The sequence below is a fragment of the Chelonia mydas genome, chromosome 18, assembly GCF_015237465.2.
Source record: "Chelonia mydas isolate rCheMyd1 chromosome 18, rCheMyd1.pri.v2, whole genome shotgun sequence".
Lineage (NCBI taxonomy): Eukaryota > Metazoa > Chordata > Testudines > Cheloniidae > Chelonia > Chelonia mydas.
In genome coordinates, this window is record NC_051258.2 from 8,841,085 (window position 1) to 8,868,433 (window position 27,349).

General features: G+C 51.5%; 1 protein-coding gene across 3 annotated transcripts in view; it reads left to right on the forward strand.

The window, feature by feature from the left end:
* VWA5B1 (von Willebrand factor A domain containing 5B1) overlaps positions 1-25,510 on the forward strand; it is a 77,594-nt gene extending 52,084 nt beyond the window's left edge. For all 3 annotated transcript variants that reach the window (XM_043531839.1, XM_043531841.1, XM_043531840.1), the window contains exons 15-22: positions 2,895-3,117; positions 5,961-6,278; positions 10,110-10,247; positions 11,197-11,331; positions 15,471-15,539; positions 16,224-16,293; positions 17,886-18,009; positions 18,538-25,510. In XM_043531839.1, the coding sequence (XP_043387774.1) occupies positions 2,895-3,117; positions 5,961-6,278; positions 10,110-10,247; positions 11,197-11,331; positions 15,471-15,539; positions 16,224-16,293; positions 17,886-18,009; positions 18,538-19,305 (1,845 nt within the window). In that variant the 3' untranslated portion in view covers positions 19,306-25,510. The remainder of the gene's footprint in view (positions 1-2,894; positions 3,118-5,960; positions 6,279-10,109; positions 10,248-11,196; positions 11,332-15,470; positions 15,540-16,223; positions 16,294-17,885; positions 18,010-18,537) is intronic.
* The last annotated feature ends 1,839 nt before the right edge of the window (positions 25,511-27,349 follow it).

Consider the following 27,349-nt stretch of genomic DNA (forward strand, 5'->3'; position numbering starts at 1 on the left):
CCAGAGAGATTCAGGTGTGCCTGAACTCCACCCACTGCACCTGAGGCAGGGGACAGAGATGGCTTTGTCAAATTTTTGCTCCCCTACTATCCCAGAGACAGCTAGAAGATAATTCAGCCCCTCGTGCAAGCTAGAGCAGCCTCCAAGCGGCTCTAACTTGTGCCAGCTGGAACAGCTTCCTAGTGCTTGTGGGCCCCTAGGGCCACCCATGCTCCAGGGATAGTGCCTTTTTACAAGAGAAGGCCAGGAATATGCTGGGAATGCTGAGGGGGAAGGGTCCGAAATTCAGCCCACAAGAAGGCTGCTCGCTTCCCTTCTGAGGTCCTTATAAACTGAAATGAAAAGGTGAGGTTAGCTGAAAGGGTGATTTCCGTGGTTTGCGGTGAATCAGAGACATTCAGTCCCCTTTGACCCTGATATCAGCATGGCGATTTTCAGGCAAGGGGCTGGAATCGCTCACTCTGCTATTTGACGTGAATGAGACGGTCTCCTTCGAGATCAGTGTCTGCAGCAAGCCTGGGCAGACCAGAACACGAACAGCTGCTGCTGCATCCCCGTTCCCATGACAACCCTGAACAGGGTATCCGAGGTCTTCGATAGGCTTCTTATCTGCCACAAGGTTACAGAGATTGGCAGGGAAGGGAGCGGGGAAGGAAAAACGGGGTGATGGAGAGCTGTGAAAGAGAGACAATAAGAGAGTGGAGGGAAGAGACGAGTAGAACACAGGGGAGAGGAATTAGTCCCGCAGGGGTAGGGGGAGATGTTGGGTGCTGGTCTGTGGAACATCACAAAGTCCAGGCGTTTCTAAGGGATGGTTCATTACAGACATGCCAGGGTGGATGCTTCATTCCTTCTGTGCTGTAGGGCAGGAGAGGTATTTCTGTCCTTCCCCCATTCGGTGTCTGCACCGTTAGGGTCGGCCAGGCCCCAGTCTCTGTGCATTGTGGGGGATGATGGTGTTTAGAAGACGACAAGGAGAAACCGGCCCTCGTCAGAACACAGCCGGGGGTTAGACGTGTGTGTTCTGCTTGGTTTTACATTGCTGCCTGTTTTACGGCATCTCTCACACTGTGAGAGCCACCTAGGGCTGCAGATTGGACATGGGGGGGCGTGGGGGGAAGCTTGACATTTTTAGAGATGTGGACGCAGAGCTCTTCCCCCCTCCCGCCCATACCCACACCGCAACTGGAAAGGAAAGGTCAGCGCGCCAAGATGGATGTTTTGAACTCCCAGACACTTCCCTGATCTCCAAGGAGAAAGGCTCAGGCGGGGAAAGCGCGAGCGGAAACATGGGGCTGGGGATGCGGAAATGTGCCGGCAGCAGCTTCCACAGAGAGACTTTCCACTGAGCTCACCTCAGATGCCTCCTTGCTTAGGCTCTACCTCCGTAGGGGCATTTTCAGGGATCAAGAGACGCCAAACTCAGCTGAGAACAAGGGGGAGGGAGTGTCCCTTCATCGCAGGTCTCCCTACATGGGGCTGGCATGGCTTAGACAAGTCAGTGAGCCCTCCTCCAAGGGCTGGGGCAGTACTAGAGGGATGTTTATAGGAAAGAAGCAAGTAGTGGGCAGGGACTCAAGAGGCCCAGTGCGGGGGAAAGGGAATTCCCTCCGACCCAGACAGAGAGGGCCCTGGACAATCGAGGAGCGGTGGGGAGCTGGAAATGAGTTTGGTGATCTGCATCCAATCCACAGGAGACAGGCCCATCATCCAAAATCCACCCTCCAAGCTGCTCTGCCCTCACTCCCCTCCATTCTTGTGGGCAGTTTTAGAAGAGAGGCCAAGGGTTGAATGGGTTATGGAAACTGAATGCCCCACCCAACCCCTAGAGAGGGCCCTGCCAGGTCAGGACAGAGGTATTTTCACCAGAGGCCAGGGCAAAGCTTGCCACTGCCATGCTGAGCTTGGTCTGTGAGTAATCAGAGGATATTGGCCTTCAGGGCATCTTTCTGCAACACTAGGATTTCTGTGTCTCCCTGCTCCCAGGGACATAGTGTCCATACAGAGACCAGCCTTAGAGATGCTGGACAAAGGTATGAATGCTGCTGTCTAAGGCCTAGTCTGTACTAGAAAATTAAATCAGCTTACCTATGTTGCTCAGAGGCGTGAAAAATCCCCCTCCCCCGGGAGGGGCATAGTTAAGCTGACCTAGCCCCCCCAGCATAGACAGCGCTAGGTCAATGGAAGAATTCTTCTGCCAACCTAGCTACTGCCTCTCGGGGAGCTGGAGCATCTACCCTGGGAGGAGAACCCCTTCCGTCTGCATAGGTAGAGTCTACACTGAAGAGCTGACACAGGGATCTGTTTCGCTCCCTTTCTGCCCACCCCCAAGGGACTATTTAAGGAGGAGGAACACGCTGCTCAGTTTTCCCTTCATAACTAAGTCGCTGGGCCCCAGCCTGCCTATTTCGTCCTTCTCTTAATTTCCATGTGAAGTCATTAAAAGAGCCGGACTGTGGAAATTCACATTGATCCTTCCACTGGTCAGGGGAAGGCACTCCCTCGATGACTCATTCCAGCCTCAAGGGGAATGCATCTGGGGCATGCACTGAGAAATAAATCCCAGTCGGTTGTCAGGGAAACTTTGCGGGGTGGTGGTGGTGGTGAAACACTTGTGTTCAGTAAACAGATGCCGTTTCCCATGTCAGGGTTTTGCATGTCTGACAAGCCAGTAAGATAGCTGGGTCAGGAAGGGAATGGGTCAAACACAGGTGGGTGGGTGGTAGGATCTCGCCTTCCTATCGATCATCCATTTCCTACACAAACCTCTTCTTTCCAGCGGTCTGTCGCCATACACACCCCTCTAACAGTTGTTGTGCCCGTGTCTTTCCTAACAAGACTCTCACCCATTGTCCATGCCCGTCTCTCCCACTCTGACCTTTCCCTGTTCACAGCCTTTCACCGCCAGCCCCTACGTCGCCACCACACGGATACGAGGCACCGGCGCCAGGAGGCCCTCTCTGCTGCAGCAGAGCTGCATGTCGTTTTGTCATGACATGGGCGCTCCCCAGCCACGGGATGGCCTCCAGCACATGGCTCCAGGCAGGTGCCTGGGTCAGCCGGAGACCAGCTCTGTCCTGAGATCCTCCTCGGGCAGCCGGAGCCCTGGGGATCAGGGTAAGTGACATCCAGCAGGTTGCTATGAAGAGCACTCTAACCAGTCTGTCTGTGCACCTCCCGCCATAGCACCTTGCGGCCTGTATTGGTAAATTAGGAAACGTTGGTCAAATCGTAAAGAGGCCAGTGGCAAAACTGCTGCCCCAACACGCCCCCTCCTGGCTGAATATGGAATTGCACCACTTCTTGCCTCAGTTCCCCCTCCCTTTCTTTTGGCCTACTCCAGCCAGAAGAGGGTCCTAGCCCTTCAGCCAGCCCATTTTACAGAGTCTAGCCCCTTTTGGGACCACAGTATCCTTGACTAAAGTCCAGCAGAAATGTAAACAAAGCAAACCTTCAGCCCGGCTGGGCTCAGCTGGCCTTCTCCTCTTCACAAGTACGTCTCATCCTCTACCGTTTGCCCCTGTGCCTTGTCCAGGCTCCTGGGCATTCAACAACCCCACTGTCTGGGCTGGCAAACTCAGGGCTTCAGGCAGGTTCCAGTTACTTAAGGCCCTGGTCTCCAAGCAGGCTTCCAGCTCACCCCTGGAGTAGCTGCTCCGCTCTGTTTCCTCAGGCTGTTTCCCAGAGAGAGGGTCTCCTCTCTCCCGCTGGGCACTCCCAGGCCCCAGCGCTTTATGAGGGAAAACAAAATCCCAGCAAAAACAACCCCAGCTCCCCTCCAGCTGGGCTTTATCCCTAATCAGGCCTGGCGCCGCCTCCTGGTGCCCGCAGCCTGGTTAACTGGCTTCTCAAGCCCATATTACCCCTTTCACAACATGTGTGGGGTAAACCAAACTTTGTTTCACTCACTGGACCAGATCCGCAGCTGTAATAATTCCACTGACCGTTGATGGAGCCATGCCAATGTACCCCAGCCAGCCCACCATTCCTGTTGTAACCCTGTTCTTGGGAGCCCAGCATTGTGTGGGTTCCAGAGAGATGGCCTGAGAAAGGGGATGACAGCGTGGGAGGCCGTCCGTGGCGTGGCCATTCTATCAGGGGTGTCGTAGACTCCCAGGGCGGTGTGCTTGGTGGCAGTGATCTCCAGGTTGCCAGCCCTCCAGGATTGTCCTGGGGAGGCTCCAGGAATGGGAGTAATCTTTAATTAAAGATCATATTGTGCGATGAAAACTCCAGGAATATGTCCAACCAAAATTGGCAACTCTGACACCAGGGAGGTGGATGAAAGGTGTGTCACTCTTCCCATTAAAGGTTGGTGACACCTTTTACATTTGTTCTCCAGGAACAGCAGTTTATTTTAAAGCACCCGACGAGCGTCAATCACCCTTGGCAATGTTCTGGCCCCTTTCTGCATCTCCAAGTATCCCAGCATGCATTGCAAAGCGGCTAATGCTCTCCCATGAACGGCCAGGCCTACGACTGCACTTGGCCTGATGCAGCCCCGTGGGGCTGTACACTGCAACCCTCAACCGCTCTCCTCTTTTGCAGTCTGCAAAGACGCCCGGTCACTTGTATGAAGATGGAACATTGCATGCTGGGATAGGTAGTTTCCAGGAGAGACATCCCCCTCCTTCATGTTGTTAATTATTACTTATTGTTTTGCACTTAGGGTGGCCAACTTTCTAACAGCACAAAACCAAACACCCTCGCCCCACCCCTTCCCTGAGTCCCCGCCCACCTCTCACTACATTCCCCCTCCCTTGGTGGCTCGCTCTCCCCCACCCTCCCTCACTTTTACTGGGTGGGGGCAGGGGTTTGGGGTGCAGGAGGGGGTGAGTGCTCCGGCCGGGGATGCGGGCTCTGGGGTGGGGCTAGGGATGAGGGATTTGGGGTGCAAGAGGGGGCTTCAGGCTGTGGGGTGGGTCCGAGGGATTCGGAGTGTGGAAGGGGGCTGCAGATTGAGGCAGGGGGTTTGGGTGCAGGAGGGGGTACGGGCTCTGGGCTGGGGGTGCAGGCATGCATGGTTTTGGGTGCAGGAGGAGGCTCCGGGTTGGGGGGGGCTCCGTGCTGGGGCAGGGTGTTGGGGCTCGGGGTCAGGGCGCGGGCTTACCTCAGGTGGCTCCCAGTCAGCAGCGCAGCAGGAGTAAGGCAGGCTCCCTGCCTGTCATAGCACCGCGCTGCACCACGGAAGTGGCCAGCAGCAAGTCCGGCTCCTAGGCGGGGGGGCCAGGAGGCTCTGCGCGCTGCTTTTGCCCGCAGGCACTGCCCCCCCCCCCCCAGCTCCCACTGGCCGGGGTTCCCAGCCAATGGGAGTGCAGAGCCGGTGCTCGGGGCTGGGGCAGCGTGCGGAGCCCCTCAACCCTCCCGCCTAGGAGCTGGACCTGCTGGCTGCTTCCGGGGCGTAGCACAGTGCCAGGACATGTAGGGACTAGTCTGTCTTAGCCCTGCTGCACCGCCAACCGGACTTTTAATGGCACGGTCAGTGGTGCTGACTGTAGCCACCAGAGTCTGTTTTCAACCTGGCGTGCTGGTCAAAAACCGGACACCCTGGCAACCCTATTTGCACTGCTATCGTGTCTTTCATCCAAGGATCAAAAAGTGCTTTACAAACACGAATGAAGACTCATAAAGACCTGGGAAAATGGTATAATCCCCATTTAACACTGGGGGAAACTGAGGCACCAAGCAGTTAGGTCACTTGCCCAACGTCACACCGTGAGTCATTTGCTGTCAGATACAAAATACAGGAACCCACTGACATCAGTGGGTGTAAATGGGAGCAGAATTTGACCCAAAGTGTCCTGACAGTCAATCCTGGGTTCTAACTCCTACTCTGGCATGTTGTCAAAGTAGCCCTCATTTGGGAAGCTCCTTGGCACACCAGTGACAGCAGAGGATGGGAGGTGGCCTTGCCCTTCACTGTGATGCTAATTCATTATGTGCCTGTTGCTTGCCTGCAGAATCTGCCCAGCACCCTTCCTTTGCCTTTGAAACAGAGACTTCGTCAGACTGCGATCCCCAAGAGCTTGATCTCAGCTCCACCACATGGTCCCCGCGCTCCCCCAGGGCCATCTGCAAGGCAGTGGTGAAGGGGTTAAGGAGTAATGAGCCTGTCCAGTGGGAAATCACCTTTGACATCCGGCCCCTGTTCCAAGACAGAGAGAGCTGTGAGAACGGCGAAGGGGATCTGTGGAACGAGACCTTCCACCACTTGGCGGCAAAGTCCATCATCCGGGATTTCGAGCAGCTGGCCGAGAAGGAATGTGAAATCGAACACGGTAATGCCGGCGTCCTTGCCAGCCAGCCTCAGTGAGAATGGAGGGCCAGATTCCCAGAGCTGGTGTAAACCATTGCAGCTGCAGTAGCCTCAATTATACCACGTCAATTTACGGCAGCTGGGGATGTGGCCCTCAGTGTTATCACATGTTAACTCAAGGTCACATGGTGAAGATGCACTGTGGCCACGTGTTGATGCTCCATGTGATGATCTGAGGAGAGTCTCCCAAAGCTGGCCTCATGCCCTCTGCGCTTTTCTCCAGCTCACCTAATTACTCATTAAATATCCCTGCTGCATGTTTGCACGCTCCTTCTCCTCACCCTCTCACCGTCTCCCACACTCCCCTGCTTCCCACATAGGGCGGCTAGTTATATTTTTAGAGGGTTAGTCACGTTGAGTCGTGAGCCCAAATCAAATGCTTTTTAGGCCTTTTGAGAACCAAAACACAACACCTGCTGTTCAGCCTCCTCCGCCATGGAGTCCCAATTCTCAGGGCCTGGCTTTGAATGGAACATCAAACGGTTCCATTCAAAGAAGGATCCAGAAGTTTAGGCTCTACTAGGAAATCTAGCCCTGATTATCACTCCTTGCGGAGCTGTTTGGACATGTCTCTGAACAAGTCTGTGAATTAGCCAAACCTCCTGGGCTGGGGATCTCTTGATCACAAGTCCCCTTGTGATATTTCTGCTATTTCCCAGTTCTGGCACAGACAGAAGTGCAGAGAACTGTTTGGTCCCCTTTTTGAATGTCACTGTTTCTGCCTCCAGTCCTGGCCCAGAAGTGCAAAGGCTTCTGCCATGAAAATGAATGGGCTGGGAAAGGAAAACTGAGCTGGGAAAGGAAACTGACAGGTTTGAGCCTGTTCGGCTGCGGATTGATTTTCAGGTGTTGCTTCAGTGGCTGGGGAGGGTTATTTTTTCTTTGCCTATTTATTGGTGGGAGTTAGAGAGCCAAATTCTGCTCCGATTCAAATCCATTGAACTCTGGGGACGTGCATGGGCACAGAATTGGTCTGAAAACACACTCTTCCAAAGACATATGAACCAAAAAGGCATCATTGGGGTAACTTCCACTGATTTCAAAGGTCTTACATCAGAGATGAATTCAGCCCTCAGGAGTTAATAAGGAGGCGGCCTTTGGCACTGCAGAACAAGAGACAGTGAGATGGGAGAGAGGGCTGGGGGGACACAGGATTAGGAGCCAGCGTACAATGCTGAGCTCTGCCAGCTAGCAATGTCCTCTACTGTAGGCTGGTAGCATCTCTCCGCTCTTCATCCCTTTCTTGAAGTAACCCAGGGATGAAAATGTCATGGAGAAGTAAAACCAAAGGCATGCATTAAGAAACAAGGAGAGAATTACTAGCCAGCCTTGAAAGGGACACACATGCTGACGAGGAAAGGGGGAGAAGATGCTATTATTTAGATGGGAGCTGGATATGCATGGGCAGCTACTGCAGAATGGATTCTCTGCGGGTGCGCTGGGTTGCAGCTGGGCATGGCATAGTCGCTCCTCTCTCTCTAGCACCCCCTGCTCTTGGTCACTCTGGTCCCGTGATGCTCTGCCTCCTTTCGTGACTCCATCCCCCAACCAGGTCACACTTTAGTCCCATCCCTGCTGGGTATCAGAAAGTCCAACAAATAAAACTTCAGGGTGCTTACAAAAGATTTTCTGCCTCGACTGGAGGCCCTGTGGTCCTCAAACCTGTTTGTGTCTCAAAACTCCTTATCCTGTGTCATCCAGGGCTGCACACCACCTTCCCAGTGATGAGCAGGGGAACCCAGGCCCCCCCATTACACTGGGTTCCAGTCCAGGGGCCCTATAATCAGCTGTCAAAGGCTGCTCTGTCAGACACCATGCTGCTGCCTCCCTGGGATTGTACCGACTGCAGCTGGTCTCTCCCACTGCCCCCCAGAGATCACCCTTCTTTCAGGGCCAGGACTCACACAGCTGTCCCCTGGAATCCCCCCAGAAATCCCAAACCAAAAGTACAACTTAACCCAACTTCTGCTCTCCTTGGGCTTAACCTTCCACCCCTCCTCAGTTAAATGCCTCCCAGGGCTCTCTTCCCAGACATCCAGATCCTGCAGGACTCATCACCAGAGCTTGCTCCTACTCTCTCCTGAGCCTCCTGCCAGACTTGTCTACTCACAAGAGGATCCCAGTGTCAACTCCTCCCTCGGGCTTCCTCCTTGACCCTCCCAGCCTCTCCATGGTTTCGCCCAGTGATACTCAAGATGGCGGCTCACAGGCCACACACCGCTCTTTAATGTGTCTCCTGCGGCTCTTTGCAGCCCATGATATTAAAACACCGGGTGCTTTTACTATGTTATTAACCAATTAAGTTATCAACTTGCACTAAGTTATTAACTTATTTGCCGTGAGAATAATATACATGTCTATAAAAAGCAAAATATTTCCCCTGTCATACTGTTTAAATCTGACTAGAACGTGTAGTAAATGAAACAATGAACTCACATGACTGGGGCTCTTTTGGGCTTACCACTAATTTGACTCCTGAACCGCCATGGTCTGAGTACCGCTGCTCTAGTCGCAGAGAGTGATTGCAGAGTTCCTCCCTGCAGCCCCCTTCTAAGCTTAATTTCCCTTCTTTATAGTCACCACCCAGCTCCTTCCCCAGCTGGGCTTCATCTTTAATTAAGCCTGGGCCATCCCTTCCCCCCCACTGCATCCAGGTAGCGTATTAGCCTCTCGGATCCACATTAACCTTTTCATTGCCTGTGTGGGGTACACACCCCATAAGAGGAGCACAGCTGAAGCTGGGTTGGGCTGCTAATTGGAAGCATGTGAGGCTTGACACCTCTGGGCTTGGCCTGTTGACTCAAGTGGGGATGGTTTGTTTCACGGTGGCTTGGTTTGTTGGTGGGCTCAGAGGTGTTTTACGGCAATGCATTGTGGCACATCACTTTCCAGTGGTGCGGTACGGATGGATACGACAACATTCAAGGGCTTTCGAAAGGCACTGGTACCAACTGGTGCCAGCCCCAGCAAGCGCTGACTGTGATCCCATCTGTGCTATGGTGGCAAAGAAACATCGGGCAATCCAAAGGGTCCCAGTGCCTCAGATCACTGGGATCCTTGAGTTAAGACCCAATGGCTCAACATTAAGGTACAGAAGAGCTGGCAGCTTGATTGAGCACATCAGTCAGAGCTGGCTGTCTCCCTAAAGCTGACTCAGCACTTCCAGACAGCCTGCCTTGCTTCTTGAATACAAGCTGGGATGGGGTCTTTGAGGGCACACCGTGAGAAGGGGTTTCCAAGGCACTAAACCAGAGGAAGGAGGGAGAATGAGCAACATAGGGGAATCTAATGGATGGCCCCTCGCACCGAAGCAATCTCTCTCCTTCTTTCCCTAGGCCGTTCCCCTGTTCTCATCTCTGTCCCACCTGGGAGGAAGCCCCAAACTGGCCGAGTACCTGGAGTGCTTCTCTCTGGGCTGTAATATTGGGCTTACTATCTTTTTTGCTTGACTTCAGCGCTCGGGTGCTGGATGACGAGCCCTGGAGTATGCAGTGTCTGGCCCTGGAGAATGGCACTATCTAGTCAGCCACCGAATAGGACTACGGCTTGCAGCAGCCACAGAAATTTCCTCATGCTTCCCCATGCCACTGTGCCTTGATCCTGCCCCAGAGAGACCACAGCTCTGGGAAAAGGGATATGCCAGTCCCCACGGTCAGTTCAGTCCTGGGTGTCTTTGCTGAGAGTGCCAGTGAGGAGGTCAAGGAGTGTAGGTGGCTTTTGTGATCTAGGCCCTGGGAGAGGGTCTGAGCCCACAATACTCATGGATCGTAACCTGACATCTCTCACCCAACAGGGGCTGGGAGGCGGTACCAGATAAACGCCGTCCAAACCAGCAAAGTCTGCAATGTCATCAGCAAGTACACGGCCTTTGTCCCGGTGGACCTGAGCACCAGTGGCTACCTGCCAACCGTGGTCGAATATGTCAGTGCAGGTAACAGGACACCAGCACAGCGTCGTTACTAGGCTGAGGCTGGCATGCATCCCACACTCCCTGCTAATTTCCCATTGCATAGGAGTGTGAGGGGCCAGCCTGGGGGTGTCACAGGGGAAACGTGGTTCAGACAGCACCTCAGAGCTTGGGCAGGGGGAAAAAATCAGGCCTCTCAATGTAGGTAACAACAAATCCATTCTCTTCTGTGAGCTTCAGGGCAGCTGGGCCCTGGATCTCCAGCTGCTCCTTCAGTGCAGGTCTCCATGGTCTTCATGTGTCCATAGAACTAAGAGGTTCTTAGCCTTGGGCTATGGTTGAGCTCTCCAGCATTGGAGCCCAAGAGTATGTCTGCCCAACTTGGAGGCCAGGGGCTTTCCTCTCCACCACACAGTCCTGACTGACCACAGCCAGCTTGGGGCCTGGAGGTGAAGGGGTCTCTCAGCCTGGGCTGTTCTGAAGGCCCACAGCCTATGACAAAGGGGTCCTTACAGCAGGAAAGGGGGTGTGCTTGGTTGGTGAGCAAGTAGGGTGACCAGACGGCAACCGTGAAAAATCGGCACAGAGGGTGGGGGATAATAGGCACCTATGTAAGATAAAGCCCCAAATATTGGGACTGTCCCTATAAATTGGGATATCTGGTCACCCTATGAGCAGGAGTGTGATGAATGTACTTCTCTTGGGAGCCTGTGGCCAGTTAGGGGAGTGGTGGGCTCTCAGAGGGCTCCAGGCTCTTAACCACAGAGTGAGTGCCACAGAAGCGGCCTACTGATGAGGAAGGAGTTCCTAGGCCAGACAGGAGTACAGCAGCCAGTCCCAGGGCGAAGGAGGGTGCCATTGGTAGGCCTGGATGCCATGAAGTGACTGATTTCACCCAATTCACTTTATTGTCATTGTGTTTGTCTGTCCCTTGGGAACGGTAATGCTGGGAATTCCCTTTGTTCATGTCAAGGGCCAGCGTCCAAACAAGGTGGCCAGAGGAGCTCAGGCTCAGGAAGCAGAAGGCACCGAGTCTTCTCCGTCGGACTCGGACGCACCCAGTCAACTTGCGGCCAGGATGGAGCAGATGATGGATTTTACAGCATGCGTAAGATTGCAGCCCTTCTGGGGCACAGTACTGTAATCATTGAGTAGAACCCGTGGGTATGATCTTACAAAGGATGGACACTGACACATGCTATGAGCCCTCTCTATTTTTTGCCTCTCGTCAGTTTTCTTCTTCTGGCCCTTTCTTTAGAACTGATGCCTGTTTCTTGAAGGGCAGTAGCAGCAGAGAGTTTAACTCCTGTAAGCAATGACAGCATTTTCAGGATGAAATCCTGACCCTAGTGAAGCCAGTGGGAGTTTTGCCATTTACTGCAATTGGGCCAGGATTTCATCCCAGGAATCTGTAATCAGAGCAGCACCAGACCAACACAAACTGTGAGTTATGATGCCCTGGCTAGCTCCAGGGTAGATGAAGGCAGTCCATCTAGGCTAAATCCCACCTGCTATAGAATTGTCTCTGTCTTTCCTATGGCCAAGATGACCGCTCTTTGGAGAGGAATATACTCAGCTACTGTCATATGAAAGGTCTGATGAGGAACAAAGCATGTGGTCTGGACAGATTCCAGCCAGAAACATGGTTAGCTATCTCTTGAAACAGAAAATAACGAGAAAATAACTTATTCTGAAACTCTCAAATCACGAGAAGTAACTCTTGCTGATGCTCTGAAGTTAACTGGCAGCCACAACACAGGGGACACGAGGGGCTGAGCCTGCTGTAATTAGAGACTAGGGGACTTCAGACACTTGACTGTCTCTGTAAATCTCCTACTAATGAAGATAAGTTAGGTTGGACTTTGTCTCATGCAGTCATGACTGCTGCTGAGTTAAAATGATCTTCTCATTCAGGGACAAGGAGAAAGCCGGAATTCATGGTTGTGTGGAAAGTAACTGTGCTGAAAAATACGTTTTATCTCTCAGAATACATCTAGAATCAGCTGAGCTAGGTCTCTGCAGAGGGCTTGTCCAGGGGGTCGCACAATAGTGTTTTGAACTAGCTATACATCCAGCTGTTGTTATACTGTAATGCAGGTATTTCTATAATCAGCCCCTGAAAGGGAAGAGTGGCCATTTGGCAGCTTCTCTTATATGTATTGAAACATAAAAATAAATACAAACAACAGGCAGGCTGGATCCTTAGCTGTGGAAACAGGCTTAGCTTTATTGAAGTCAATGGAGAAAACAGTTCAAGTTATTCGCATCAATTACACTCCACTGATTTACACGTGTATATGCAGGTACGTTGGATCTGCCTGTCTGGAACAGACCAATGGTCCATCTAATCCTGTATCCTCTCTGTGGCCCTGGGCAGTACCAGATGGTCCAGAGGAGGGTATAACCTCCCCACAATGCACCAAATTCTGCATCCTCTACCACCGTGGAGGAGATGGATTCTCCCTGACACCAACTAATGATCTATTTATTCTCTGAACTGTGAGGATTGTCATCTCTAGTCATTTCTGCCCTAGCTAGAGGGACCCACAGATGCTGTTCGGAATCGTACAATTAAACCCCTAATCCTTGCTGAATGTTACTGCAGTATTTGGCTCCACAGTTTCCTGTGGTAGTGAGTTCCACAGTCTGAGGCTGATGGTCTTTAAAATTGGGTTGTCACTTTTCCTAGCTCGCATCCCCACACCTTATCAATGAAAGACCCTTCCATAATGGCTGTAGCTGAGTCCAGCCCATCCCCTTGCCCAGTGCCTTGAGACTGGATGCCTCAGTATCCCAGTATGCCCAGTGTTCAGAGTTGTTATTTGACCAGGTTTTGGCCCGTCCATAAAGGCTTCAGAAATCTGCCACACCAGCCCTTGTTTGCTCTAGGTTCAGCTCCATGCCCCCTGCACTCCCTAAAGATTAGACCTCGGCACCACTCATATTGTCAGACTTGCTAAATAATCCAGTGGGCATGACAGCTTCTTTCCAAGCTACCCAGCTTCTCAGGGGTAATTTGACCTGAAAAACTCAGTGATCAGCACTTGGTCATTAGTGCTGTCCCAGTGTGTACTCCAGGTTCCCTGGCAGCACAGGGGAGATACGGGTTGCATTGGGAGGATGAGCACAACAGCTTGGCTACTAAACATTTCTGAGACACTGAAAGTTTTCCATCACCGAGAGCAGGGGGGAGAGGAGGAAATCTCTGGCTAAAAGAGAGAAAAACGCCGTTAAAGAAAATTTAAAAAGTCAACCAGGTGCAGGCAATAGCATGTCTGATGATGCTCTAACTTGCTTCCCGTTTTCTTTACGTGCTCAGATAAATCACATTTCTCAAAACCCACTGGGTTTATTTCAGAGTTTGAGGCTTATAAATTCTAGATTTTTTTCCTGGAATGAATAAAATACAGACTGTCTTGGAATGCGCATTCCTGTAGCACCTTCCATTCCAGCATTCCTGAGCAGTTTCCAAACCTTAAACCACATAGCATTCTGGAAAATGGGATTGTCCCCATTTTACAGAAGAGGAAAATGATGTTTATGACTTGCCCAAGGTCAAATAGTGACTCATTGGTAGAGATGGGAGTAGGAATGACTCCTGCTCTGCTCCAGGTTCTAGGCCACACTCTCTTCCTGGATTAGAGTAGACTAGAATAAAGGTCACGAGAGCCTGATTGATGGATTCAGATCTGCAGAGGGACACAGCAATGTCTGACCCTTTGGGAGCCCCCTTTTAGAAGGCTAAATAGCCTCAGGTGCTCACACCTTTCAGGTCAGTAAGGCGGTACAGCCAGCTTCACCGAGATGTGTTAGAATGCATCTTCCGGGGTTGGAATTTCCTCCCCTTCGCCTCTAGAGCTCTGGTTGTCCTAAGCAGAACAGAGGTCAATTGAAGGAACCCATCAGGCGCCATGAAGAGAAAGTAGATGTGGCGGAGGTGCAGAGGGACTGTGGATGATGAAACAAATAGTGATGGTGACGCAGTGGTGATGGGTGAGCTGGAGGTTGCGGGGGTTGATGGGTTGGGAAGCAGTGATCTCTGTTCAGGATTAGGGTTTGGTAAAGGTGGAAGAGGGGCCCAAGGATGCTGAATGTGGTTGTGATGGGGCGTCTGCCCCACACTGGTGGAGAAAGGGTTAAAAGCAGCCCTGGGGAGGCTGCGCAGGAGACAGCCAATCAGTGAGGGGCTTCAAGGAGCAGCCAATCAGGGCAGAGCAGGCCCAAATATAAAGAGAGCTGCAGGGCAGAGGAGTCAGTTCCCTCTGGGAGCCCAGGGAGAAAGGACTGGGTCCCTGAAGGGCTGAGGGAATGGAATGGAATGGAATGGAATGGAATGGAATGGAATGGAATGGAATGGAATGGGCAGGGAAGCGAAGCGAAGCGAGAGGGAACTCCAGCCTGACTGGCTGAAAGCCTGGATACAGGGGCAGAGAATGTGCTAGGGCTATGGGGAAGTGGCCCAGGGAAACGGACAGAGCGTGGCTGCAGCCTAGAGGGTCCCTGGTCAGGACCCGGAGTAATGAGTGGGCCTGGGTGTCCCCACCCACACTTGCCACTGAGGGGAGAGGCCAGTGAAGGGCTGCAGTTTGCCACTGAGGGGAGTGGCTAGAACCTTGGGCTGCAGTTGGCCACAGAGGTGAGTGGCTGGACAGAGGACTGCTGCTCCCCCAGAAGGAATGGGGCACAGCTGGAGGGCTGTGTCCTGATCTTGAGGCGACACAGGTCCAGAGCAGAAGTGATGGCAGGCGAGACACCACCGGAGGAGAGCGCTCTGCGAAAAGACTGAGCTAATTTCCAGAATAACCAGCAGGAGGCCCCATGACGGAACCGTTACAGTGGTCAATAGAACGGTCACACTGTGTAATCCTGACATGGCGCTTTCCCTCTCCAAAGCTCAGTGTAGCCACGGCACTGGTTTTGATTGGGAGACTGGTGTCGAAGGTAGCTACATCCTCAGCTAGTGTAAGTCAGCAGAGCTCCATTGAAACCAGTGCTGCTACCCAGTGTGTGCCAGCGGAAGGTCTGGCCAAGCCATGGCAACCAGGAGGAGGAGGGAGATGGTACAGTGTGTGGTGCCCAGGGTGACGAACAAGCTGGCAGACAGGCAGTGCTGGCGGTTATGGAGGAGGATGGTCACGCCAAGGCAAGGGGGCTGGTTGTGACCCTCACTCCGAGGCCAGGGTGATGCTGACATGTGGTAATGATGCGGAGAAGGGTGACGTGGCCATTGTGCTTCTGCTGTTGCAGATGAGAACAGCCTGTCGCCCGGCAGCGCACCTGCCTCTTCCGGCTGGGAGCGCTACAGTGTCCCGGAAGGTAAGAGCAAGACATGCACAGGGTTTCTCAAGGTCGCCGTGGCACCACTTCCTCCGACTGAGGTTTCAAGTTGAGCTGAAAAGTTTTTAAACCTGTCGGATCAGAGTTCGGGGTTCTGTGCTTCTCCTGCCACAGCTGGTCACGGCCAATGGCAGGGCAACGTCTTTCTGCGCTGAGCCAGGGGTTGTGAACCTCCAGTTGTTAGAGAGAGCTCAGGTGTGGGCAGCTCCGTGCCTGAGGAAACGATTTTCAGCTATTGTGTTTTAAAATGTATTAGCTGGTAAATCTGGTGCCTGCCCCTGACTTTGGCTGGTGATTTGGGCTCTTAACTGAATTATTTAGAAGTACTTTGGCCAACGTATTTTTTAAACACTGGTGCCTAAAATTAGAGACCTAAATCCATATTTAGGCAGCTAAATCAGTACTCTGGTTTCTAGAGGTGCTAAGCCCTCAGCATCTCCCAGACAGCCTTTTTTGAATGGTGGATAAGTCTCATTATCTCCGTTAGACACATGGGGACACAGAGGCAGAGAGAGATGAAGTAACTTGTCTAAGGTCACAAAGCAATTTAGTATCCAAGCCAGGAGCCCAGCCTCCAGCCAGTGGTCCCTGAAATCTCTGATTAACTCTTCCTTGACGCCAGACATTTCCTTACTTCAGCCTTGGCTCTGTATTTCTCTCCAGCTTCGCTGCAGAGTCCGTCTGCTTCCTCTGCTCACTCCCAGAAGTCTATTGATACCCTTTTTTCTGCCAGGTAAGGTGCAGCAGAGCATTCTCTGACTCAATGAGACCTCCTGGCCCCAGGGTGGAGTATTCCATTGCTCAGTGTTTTCTCCTGGGTGTGGGTTTGACAAAAGGGGCCCACAGGAAGGAAAGCCTGTCAGCTGTTCAGGGGGGTGTCCACATGGGGCAGATGGTTACACTGTAGAAAGGGGGTTTGGTAACAGGAATTTTGCTCTGCAGCCCACTCTTGCTTTGATACCGTGACACTCGTTGGCTGGTGTACTGGGCCAAGCAGACAGCTTGTGAGCCAGGCTTAGTGACAATTAGCCAACACATTGAGCCTGACGATCAGCAAACAGCCAACCAAACTGCCTCTTTTTTATTCTTTATTTTAAATGTATCGTGCAAATTTGGTGCTTGTAAAGGGAAGTACTGGGCCAGAGTCTCTCTGTGCCACCGATGCAGCCTGTTGAAATCTGGTGTTACCGAGAGGAGGATTTGGTCTGTGTAGGTTCTAGTCTAGACACTGCCATCACATGGCAGCAGCAAAACAAGCTTCTTCAGATTGCCCCACCAGGGCTCCCTAACTCTGACTTGGAAGGGCTACCAGGGAGGGGAGTTCAGGCTTGGTCAGTGGCCTGGGTCTCTCTGCTGAGAGGGGTGAGTAGTGCCAAGTGTGGGGTGGACACCTGCCCACAGATCCCCCAAATTCATGTCACATTGGCCCGTGACCAGCCAAAAGATAGGAACATTTTGCAGTTACTATTTAGCTAGGCTGGATTTGAACCAGGGACTTCGCGATTAAAGACTCTAGACCACTACCATGCCCCTGAGCCATCCAGGGAGGGGAAGGTGGGTATAGCTCCACGTCATCTGGTATGGAGAAATTGTGCAAGTCTAGGCCTATTGAAATCCAAGGGTACAGAGGCTCCTAAGTCACGTAGGCATTTTTGACCAAAAAAAATATCCTTCTAAATTTTTCCCTCTTCTAATGACTTCAAGAGAGGAGGGATCAAGGCAAAATACTCCCTCTCTTCCCCACCTACCTACAGACTCCTCACACTCTCTTCTGGCTACCTCCCTGACTCCTGGCCTTGAAAACCCCTGTCAGAGTCTCTGAGTCACATGGCTTCTCCGGAAAGTGACAGGAAAAGGATCAGGACTCAGGGGTCCCATGTTTTTGACAAGCTGAAGCATTAGCTTCTGGGCCACTCAGAAATGATGGTCCTCAGAGCGTCCCCTCCCAGTCTGATCTTTTGGAGAGTCTAACAGGAGATGTTCCTGGATGGAATTTGCATTCCTATGGGCGTATGCTAGCTTGAGGAGACTTATCTGTGCGGAGTGGGGAGAATTTCCAATACCAGAGGCCAGGCTACGTTACAGTCTAGCGCAGAAGAGAAAGGGGAGAGGTGGTTGTGTCTATTGTATGGGAAGCCAGTTGAATTGATGTCTCGCAGCCAGACCGAGCATATGAATCTCTGACAGCTGCGTTACCACATGACTTAGTGTAGGGTGCTGTGCGTCAGTTACTGGGAATGCTGAAAGGTGATTGGTTAGTGGGAGGCAATGAGTCCGAGAGGCAAGTATGTAAATGCCTTCTTTGTTACGTCTGTCCTGATGCAGATTGACCCTTCATAAAACAAGACTGCTGACTCGAGCAGCCAAAGGTTTCATGAGTAAATCCCCAAGTCGGATGAATGAACCCAGCTCCGACAGCAGCAATGAAAACATTGACTACCTACCCCTGGTAAGCAACCAAACCAGACCTTAGGCTCATATAACTGGGATGACGGGAGGTGGCGGGGGCTCTGAAAGCATTTGCTCAAGCTCTTCTCTCTTCTGGCATATCACCATGCACGCACACACCCCACACACATGGGTTAGCTTGAGTTCTGATCAGCGGGCCCCCAACTCCCATCCCAAAATCCCCCAGTTGGCGAAGCTGGAAAACTTCCCAAAACTGGTAGGAGCAGAAGAGGCCAAAGGAGAGACCACTGCACTGGGTGGAAAGGGGTAAAATGTGGCCCAGCTGGGGCCATCTCTCCCTCCCCCAGCAACCTTTTGGACCCTGAACTGTGGAGAGGAATCCCCCCCCTACTTTGGGGGCATGAGGGCCCAGGTGGTGCCTCTCCTGTCAATCTGGAGCCCTGGGCGCAAATGGGGTGGACTCTTGGTGGGCAGGTTGCTCCAATGCCCTGGCTGTGCACAGAGAATGCGCTCTTCCCCAGGGCCTTACCTCAGCACCTCCCTAAGGAAGTGTTATCCCTCTCCACAGGTGTCTCTGCAGTTGGCCTGCGGTGCCTTCCTGCTGAACCCAGCGTTCTGCCACGCAATCAGCATTCCCATGGAGAAGCTGAAGTGGACGTCTCCATTCACCTGCCACCGGATGGCTCTGAGCCCCTCCGCCAGCTCCTACAACGCTAAGAAGTCAGGCCTGCCTCGAGAACCCAAGAGCCCTGGAGGCAGCTGGCAGCTGCTGGCACCGAACGACGTTCCCAGAGAGAGCTTCTCAGACAGAGACTTCACTCCCAGTGCAACGCTGAACGGCTATGGTGAGAGTACGGGAGACGCAGGCCGGCCTCGCCACTTCTCTGGCAGCGCAGTGGAAAGCCTGTCAAAGGCCCTGAAAGCTGAGAACGAACTCTCACCCCCTGCCATCACCATCCGCCGCTTCTCCTCCCCTGAGAGCACCCAGTCCCCTCGGGAGCCGCAGAGCGACAGCGGCAGAGGCTCTGAGTCGGACAGCTCCGAATTGCAGTCCCTGCTCTTTGACATTGAGCTGCATCAGTGGGCTGAGCCGGAGGGGATGCTCTGGGCCACAGCAGTCGCCCTGGCCTGGCTGGAGCACAGCTCAGCCTCCTACTTCATCGAGTGGGAGCTGGTGGCTGCCAAGGCCAGCATGTGGCTGAATGAGCAGAAGTTCCCGGAGGGCCGTAGCCCAGGGACCGTCAAGGCCGCAGCCCGGCAGCTGTTTGTTTTGCTCAGGCACTGGGACGAAAACCTTGAGTTCAACTTGTTGTGCTACAACCCCAACAATGTGTAGGAAGGGGGAGTGCGAAAGGGGGGAGTCAGGCAGTCATCTGAGAGAGCTCCTGGGGTACAGGGACTGGTCCTTAAAGAAACACAGTCTAATGGCTAAGCTCTACCACTGTGCCATGCTATGTACCTTTATTAGAACAAGCCTTTCTGCGGGCCAGAAAATAACCAAGGTCATTCAAACCCCAGCACTAAACAATCATTATTCTTGTTGTTTAAGCAGGGTATGATTCACCTGTAGCACTCACTGCTGCAGGATGTTATTAAGGCCAATATCTAAACGAAAGGATTATTCAGTTCTGTGACTAGGAATAGCATCTCCAGGTACACAAGATACTGGGCACCTTCCCTTCAGGCTGGGTGTCATCTGATCCCCCGCACCAGTCCCAGAAAGAGAATCCCAAATCTTCATTCAACCCTCTCACACTTCGCCATCCAGCCAAGCCATTCCCCTTTCCCCCAGTCCCCATCAATCCTGCGTTCATCTTTTCACACAGAGCATTTCCAGCTGTGATTCATCGTTCCCCGGCCTCCATCTAGACTGCGTTATCGTGAAGATTAACATGTGTCTCGTCTCAGGAATTTGTGTTCGAGCAGCCACTCTGCCTCATGGGTCAAGGTTATTGGAAATCCAGACTGCGGCCAAGCAGCTTAAGATAGAACAGCAACACTGGGGATGGGGAAAACCATGGAATGAATTGCCAGGTCCTCCCAGATCACTCATTCTCTACAGTTGTGGATTTGGACTGGGATTTTCAAAAGGAGCCTACAGGATATAAACATCCAGATCCTATTGTAATCCCAAGTGGGTATATACCTCCCTTAGGCATCTTTGGATATTCTGGCCTTGGTGCCAGGGACAGTCGGTCAGCTGTGAACCAACCTGTAAATGTGCCCTAGAATCTTTTGCATGCAGAGCGGGGCTAGGCCGGGGCCAGACTGCATAGCCAGCGAGCAGCCGGAGGAATGCAGGAGGTGGATTAAAGCAAATCTATTCCCCAGGCACTTTCAGGCACAGCGTAGCAGAGCTAGTAGAACGCACCTTGGATTAGAGCAGTTAAAGCTTTTCAGTCCCCATCAGTGCATTGAGTACATTCCCAGGAGGCTGTCCTTCTAGAGGGAGAGGCTGTATCAGTGATTTAGACTATTATATATGATCTGAACCAGAAGGTCTGGCCAACAGTCCTGCGTTATATCTACGTTTTCAAGCCCATGCCACTTTGCCCAGTGGCTTTGAAGCTTGTGTTCTTACACTTAGATTTTTCTGACCCTCATGCAAAACAGTCTGCTGTCCCACTGAAAGCGTCTGCTAGCCATGCTTGTGGCTCAGGGGTTTGGTGGAGCTCGCTTGCCATTGACGTTTTTCCCCCCTTTCCCCGGCAGACCGAGTGCCACTTTCTTGTGCCCACTGCAGACTTGTTGCATGACCTTCCATCATAGCTCCCCTCTCATAACGCCGCTCTTGAGCGTACAGGCAAAGCTAAGCGCTGCCCAGCATTTGTCTCTTGCCTGTCTTTTGAACTGCTTGGATTCCATCCTCCTTCCTTGAGCCTCGCTGCTGAATTTGTTTCCATTCTCGCAGTGCTGTGTTTTGACTTGACTGCCATACCCCAGCTCAGCATATGACAGGCAGCATCTGTGACAGCTGATAGCAAATTGTATTGACAGACCTTTTTTTGAGTGTAATTACTCAGCAGGAACCATTCTGAATCAGTTATTCATCGTGGAAGGCAACTTTAATCCAGAGACTTCAGTTCTCAGCAGCATCACCAGAACCGGTCCCATTAACTCTTGTTAATGCCACTTTGGCTGACAATTGTCAGAAACATATTAATTAAATGAAATACATTACAACCCCCTTAGTTCAGAATAGATTGAAAATTAAAGACCGGATTCTGCCCGCGGGCCCAGCGATAGGACTCACTGAAATCAATGGGCGTTTGGACACACGTATCCAAGGGCAGTATGTGACCCATGACAAACCAATCAGCGCAACTTGCTTGCCCTAATAAATATGCAAACAACTGTGGCTGTCTCATCGGTGGGGACAGATGGCGAATGCATCCTCATTCCCATGCAGGGAAGTGGGTGATGCCCTAACATCAGGGCGTCTCCTGCATTCAAATTTTAGGCTGCCATTCAGGAAAACATCCCTATTCAGGACAATGCTTAAGCATGTGTTTAGGTCCCACTGAAGTCAACAGAACATAAGCACCTACTTCTCTATATCTGACCCATAGCCATTAGCTGCTCCCTGACTACAGAGAGTTGGAGGTCTTGGGTGAAAGAAAGCTAAAGATTTGAGGTTGATGGGTGAGGAATGGAGCTGGTTGAAATTTATCGACCCAGACACTTTCCGCTGGAAAACCTGGTTTAGTTGAAGTTGACATTTTGGAGGGAAAATGTTGATTTCAATGAATTTTGGTGATTTTTTTTTTTCCTGACAGGAAAATTCTAAAAATAATTTAGTTTCAGCTTCAAATTTTGTTTTATTTTTGGTCCCAGGAAACTGACCAATTTCACTTTCCCTTTTCAGTTTTTGGTTCTTCTGCCCCCCCCTCCAATTTTTATCCCTCCCCCTTTTTTCCCATTGGAAGAAGGCAGGAGAGGTAAAAAGAATGTGAGAAAATGAGCTTTGTTTTGCAGCTGGAAATAATTAGAAAGCAGAAAGTGGGGCTTTCCCCCACTTCCTGTTGAAACCAAACCTTTCATTTGGAAATTTCCCATGGAAAATGGACATTTTTCAACCCAGACATACTCAGTGGGCATTTGTTGCAAGAAAGCTGCTTGTTTCTGACCAGCTCTTGTGAGAACAAATTGCAGGGGGTCTGAGCTGCTTTTGTCACTAGAGCAGGTTACAAGAAACTCCCCATCCCTATTGCTGTCAAATCCAGGACAATTATGTCTTGTCCACTCAGGCAGTGGGAGTGTGTTCCAGTTCCAAACCTTTCCAAGGTCTTTCCTGGTCATGTTTCAAACGAGTCTCTGAACCTGCTGGAATCCCACGCATGATCAGAAGGGCACCACCAGCCCAAGCATTACAGCAATCACCCTTGTGTCATTGGGTGATGTTTCTACTTCATCAAATGGGAGTGTCACATTCCCTTCCAGGCAGGTCAGCTGCTCCTCTTGTCTCAAGTACCATATCATGGAAGACAGCAAACTGAAGCTTACACATACAGCTAAGTGTTAGCCTGTTCCTTGACCATCTGGCCCTGTGATGTGGTATCAGTGTGCAAGGGCCCGGTTCCAGGCCACGTGATGTTAGTCTGAGTGTCTTTTGGTAGGTGGCATGACCTGACCTGTTTGTGAAGTGTTTTTGCAATGTCCTGTCCTCTCACCTCATGCCCCTATTCCCCTTCGCCGGCCCCAAGGCTCTGCTTTGTAAATACCGGAAGCATAAATCAATGCAAAACACCCCACAGTGTCTCCTTTGTACCATAGGGGAGAACCTGGCTCTCTCAGCAGACCTAGTGAAGCTAGTGGGTAAGTGAGGCCCAGACTAGAGGCCTTGAGTGGTACAGCCACACAGGCTGTGCACATGTGAAATGCAAAGGCGCTTAGGAGATGCATAGACCTGATGCACAGGTCCTGGGGCGTTGTCATGACAGCTCTGTCTACAGTGCTGCAGGAGCTTATTTCTATGCATTCAGGTCACTTTAGATGCTTCCAGGTTATGTGCTTTTCATGATCCTTTAAACCAGCTTTGCAGTTAGAGACTTTGCAGGAACTTAATATGTGAGTCACATTCTAATTGCTCATTTTACACAGCTCAAGACCTCCACAACGCATACAGACCTTGGAGGTGTAACCTCGCCAATCACCAGAATCCTCTTGATGCAAAACTATGGCCTGGGACATAGCATTCAGAATCTCCCAAGAGAATGCAAGCCTTGCTAACGGCAGCTAGAAACATGGCTGACGTATCCTATTGCACAGGGTGTGTTTGCTACAGCGTAGGAAGAACCATGGCCTGTTCAGAACAAAACAGTGAAACATGCACCTTCTGGAGCATGTTATGTAACAGCAGCGACGTACGGTAACATAGGAACAGCCTTGATAAGCGTGGTTAGTGTGTCTTGGCTTTGCCCCGCAGCAGTTCTGGGAACTAATGCATCATGCCTGCGACTTTTGGCCCCACATAACTTGATGTTTATTGGCAGCCCTGAGAGGATAACAGCAGGCACTCCCACTGCTCTGTTCTCAGAGATGCTAGCAGTCTCGAACTGTCAGCTCAGCAGTTTTCAATCCATATGCCATCATTCAGAGGTCATTAACCCCAAGGGAAGGGGACCTTGAATTCAGCGCTCAGATAAGATATTATTGGGGGTAATTAGGTGGGGTTTTTTTAAACCTACCCGCAAAACCTACCTCTCTCTTGCCTTTTTTCCAACCCCCCACTCACCACACACATCGGCACACACACCCACTTCTGGGCTGTTACTACAAAGATATTAGCAAAGCCTTGAATCAGCTTCACCACTGGGCCATGTATGGGGGACTTGACCCAGACCTCACCTTCACGGATTGACAATTAACCAAGCTGGTTCCAATCAGTTCTCCGAAAAAAAGACACTGAATCAGTGGAGATTTGAACCACTGCCCTTATGCAGCTTCCTACAGCTTTAAGACTCAGTTCTGGTGACTTGAAACGACCTGCAGACATCTGAATGTTTCCCCTTTACAGGTTCCTTAAGGCAAAAGGCTCACAATTCGGCCATCTAATGTCTAACTTTGGTATCAAACCTTCATACCAAGGTACCAACACAACAGCTTTAGCATGGACAGGATACGCTGTGGCCCTAGCTGTTGATTGTACATGTTGGGTGTGTTAAGGATAGCACTTCTCGTGGACGCTCACGTGAATGTTTAAATCCTGCATCACTTAATCCCTCACTGACTGCTGCCATGAAGTCCCATAGCACAGCCTCTGGGTTTGCTGTAGGTTGCCTGGGCTGGCCACCAGAGGGTGACTTCATTTCACAGTCACCAAGATACCGCTTTCTATTTGGCTGTTAATAACAAGGTAAAGCATTAAAGGCATGACTCTCATCCTTAGCGTCTGGGCCGCTCTGCAGGTTAGAACTTTAGAGCAGTATATGTCATGCTCTCCCCTGCAGCACCAAGGCCCAGCTCTGTAGATAAGCCAGCTCCCTCTACCCTGAAGTCTGTTCAGCAGCGAAAGATCCTCCTGGATGGACTGTCTCTGGATGACAGGGTTAGCAGTATGATTCGTGCTTTCCCTGAATCTTTTACCTGACCCTTGGCATACAGTTGGCTGGCTGATTTCTACTTCCCATGTTGCAAATCCTTTTATCCAGTGTAAAAACCCATGACCATGCTGAAATACTTCACATTTAGCCAATGCTAAGGGCACCGGAGCCTTGTACAAACACTATCTCAGCCTCACAGTCCCCTGTAAGAGGGGTAAGGATGATGATCTCCATTTTACAGGTGGAGAAACTGAGGCACAGAGGTTAAGTGACTTGCCTATGGTCACCTGAAAAGCCTGTGGCAGAGCCAGGAATAGAACCTGGGAGTCATGACTCCCAGCCTCCCTGCTCTAAACACTAGTAAACACTGCCTCACACACTGTAAGACAAGGTTGCAGTTCTCCAACCACCCTGTTGTCATCTGATCTTGGATTCAGTCCCTGGTGCCAGGGATGCATTGACCCCACACCTGTGCTCAAGTCAGAGTTCTCTATCGCTGTACTGGTGCTGGTGAAGTGTGTGGTGTAATTTAGCTGTCAATTTAACTGGGTGGCTTCATGCAGTCTGCTGTGGTTCGAGTGACATGGCTGGCGATTGTCCTCCGGATCCTCAAGTGCCTATGGACGTGACCTCACGCTCTCGCATACAAAGTGACTGTCGTCCCGTGACATTGTCCTGCTCATTGAAGACCTGTTTCCTTGCGCTCACTTTCCTGATATATAGCAACATCGCCTCGTTCAGTGAGCTTTGATTTTCATGTCGGGGGGGGGGGGGGGGGGGGGGAGGGGGAAATGCAGTGTTTCTGCTTCCGGCCTGTGGTTCAGGTTCCAGTTCGTTTGTCACTGGTGTAATCTCATTGATTGGGGTCTGTCATTCTGCAGTGTTCAAAATGTCTCTGGGTGAGACAGCGAAGGTCTGTCGGCTGGTTCCTCGTGGCAGTTGCATTTTCTGTTACAGAAGCATGGTTATCCCAGTAAATCAAGGTTTGTTTGAACAGCCCAGCGCCCTCCTGAGTGCTTTGTTTCGCTGTGCTTGCCCCCCCCCCCCCCCCCCCCCCCCAGTTCTACGGGATACCATCCTGTCCCCAGAGCCTCTCATTTAGAAATGCTTGAATGGTTATCATTGAAAAGGGGGGGGAGAGTGGAATGAAAAATGGATTTGCCAAGGAAATGAACCTTGTCACTTCATTCAATGCTTTCTGGGGTTTTTTTTACAACACAATCCACATTGAAAAGTGAAACCAGACTTTGCCTGCACTGGGTCAGCACTTCCCCACTGCCAGCCAGGCTCGCTTTGCAAGAAATGAAGAACGCCCTTACTGGGTCAGACTAAAGGGCCATCTAGCCCAGTGTCCTGTCTTCCGACAGTGGCCAATGCCAGGTGCCCCAAAGGGAATGAACAGAACAGGTCATCATCAAGTGATTTGTAGCAGCAGAGAGGGCTCAATGCATGCGCAGTCAGCTCCCTGTAAGGGATTCATGCTCAGAGGAGCAGCTGCAACCCCCAGCCCCTCTCCCTCCTCCTCTGAAAAGGGATGTGATTGTGATCCGAGAATGGAGGGTCCTCCTGGAGCTCCCTGGCTGCCGCTCACCAAAGCCTTCAAGCACGTGGCTTAACTTAATGTTGACGGGACTTGAGCACAAGCTTAAAAATTAAGCACTTGTCTAAGCATGTTGCTGATCTGAGGTCCAGGTGCTTTGCTAGGGGATCCAGAGCCTGCTGAAATCAGTGGGCTCCAGTGGGCTTTGGGTCAGGCCCCAAATGAATTCATTTGCTCAGCCAGAAAATGCAGGGGTGGACTGCAGAGGGTGTGCCCTTCCACCATGCGCTCGGGTGCTTTACCGGAGAAGCAGCAGTCACCTTTCGTTTGAAAGGAAAGCCGCTGGCGTGCAGAGCGCCTTCCCCTCGTGGGCCTCTCTTTAACAGCTTTCGGACCCTATCGATTCCATCTCCCACGCTGCATATTCCTACAACGGCTGCTTGTGGCCAGGAAGCACAGACCCATCAGGCAGAGCCAGTGGGACCCAATAAATATGGGACATCTTCAAGGTTGGGTCAGAGGAGGCCTGTGATTGAAGCGTTTCAGAAGAGAGTGGGACATGGAGTCGGGTAGTTTTGGACTCTGCTTAACGCCCGGTTCGCTTAGTCCAGGTGTCATTTGCCAAGGCTTGCGGTTAGCTTCAGAGCAGCCTGTTCTGAGGCTGCTTTTTCCCCTCTCTGAGCTTGGAGCCAAACAGTTTTGATTGCTTCACTTGTAGTTTGCAATGCTCCAGTCTCCTTTAAAAGTTCAGGTTCACCTCGGCCTCCCTGCGCCAGGCGTAAATAGATCTCCCGCTTCCTTTAGCATCTCCCGCTGCTCTCTGCTAATGGCTGAAAGCACCATTTCAGAGAATCCACTAAGTGAGTTTACAGCAGGTCAGGGAGGGGAAACTGTCGCTCCTCTCACCCCATGCTCCTCACTTCCTGACTATGAGTATGGGACCTTTCATCCCAAGCATTATCAGCTGAGGCCAACGTTTTCTGACCCAAGGGCCTATAATTAAGCTCCTAAATGCAGTTACCTAATGAAAAACGATGAGCCGATTTGCAGAGGTGCTGAGCATGCACTGAAGAGTTCCTGGTCTAGTTTGCAAGCCCCAAAGGACTGGAGTTCTAACTGCAGCAGGGGTCAGCCCCTGAACTTTGGGGAGTGGATTCGAGCTTTCAGAGATTCACCCATTGCCAGCTCCAGCACCACAATGCCTAGAACTAACCAGCAAAGTTTGCCCCAGTTCTAGCTGTCAGCTTTCGAAGCATGCTGGAGATCTGCCTTCAGCCTACACCTTCCTTCTTTTCTTA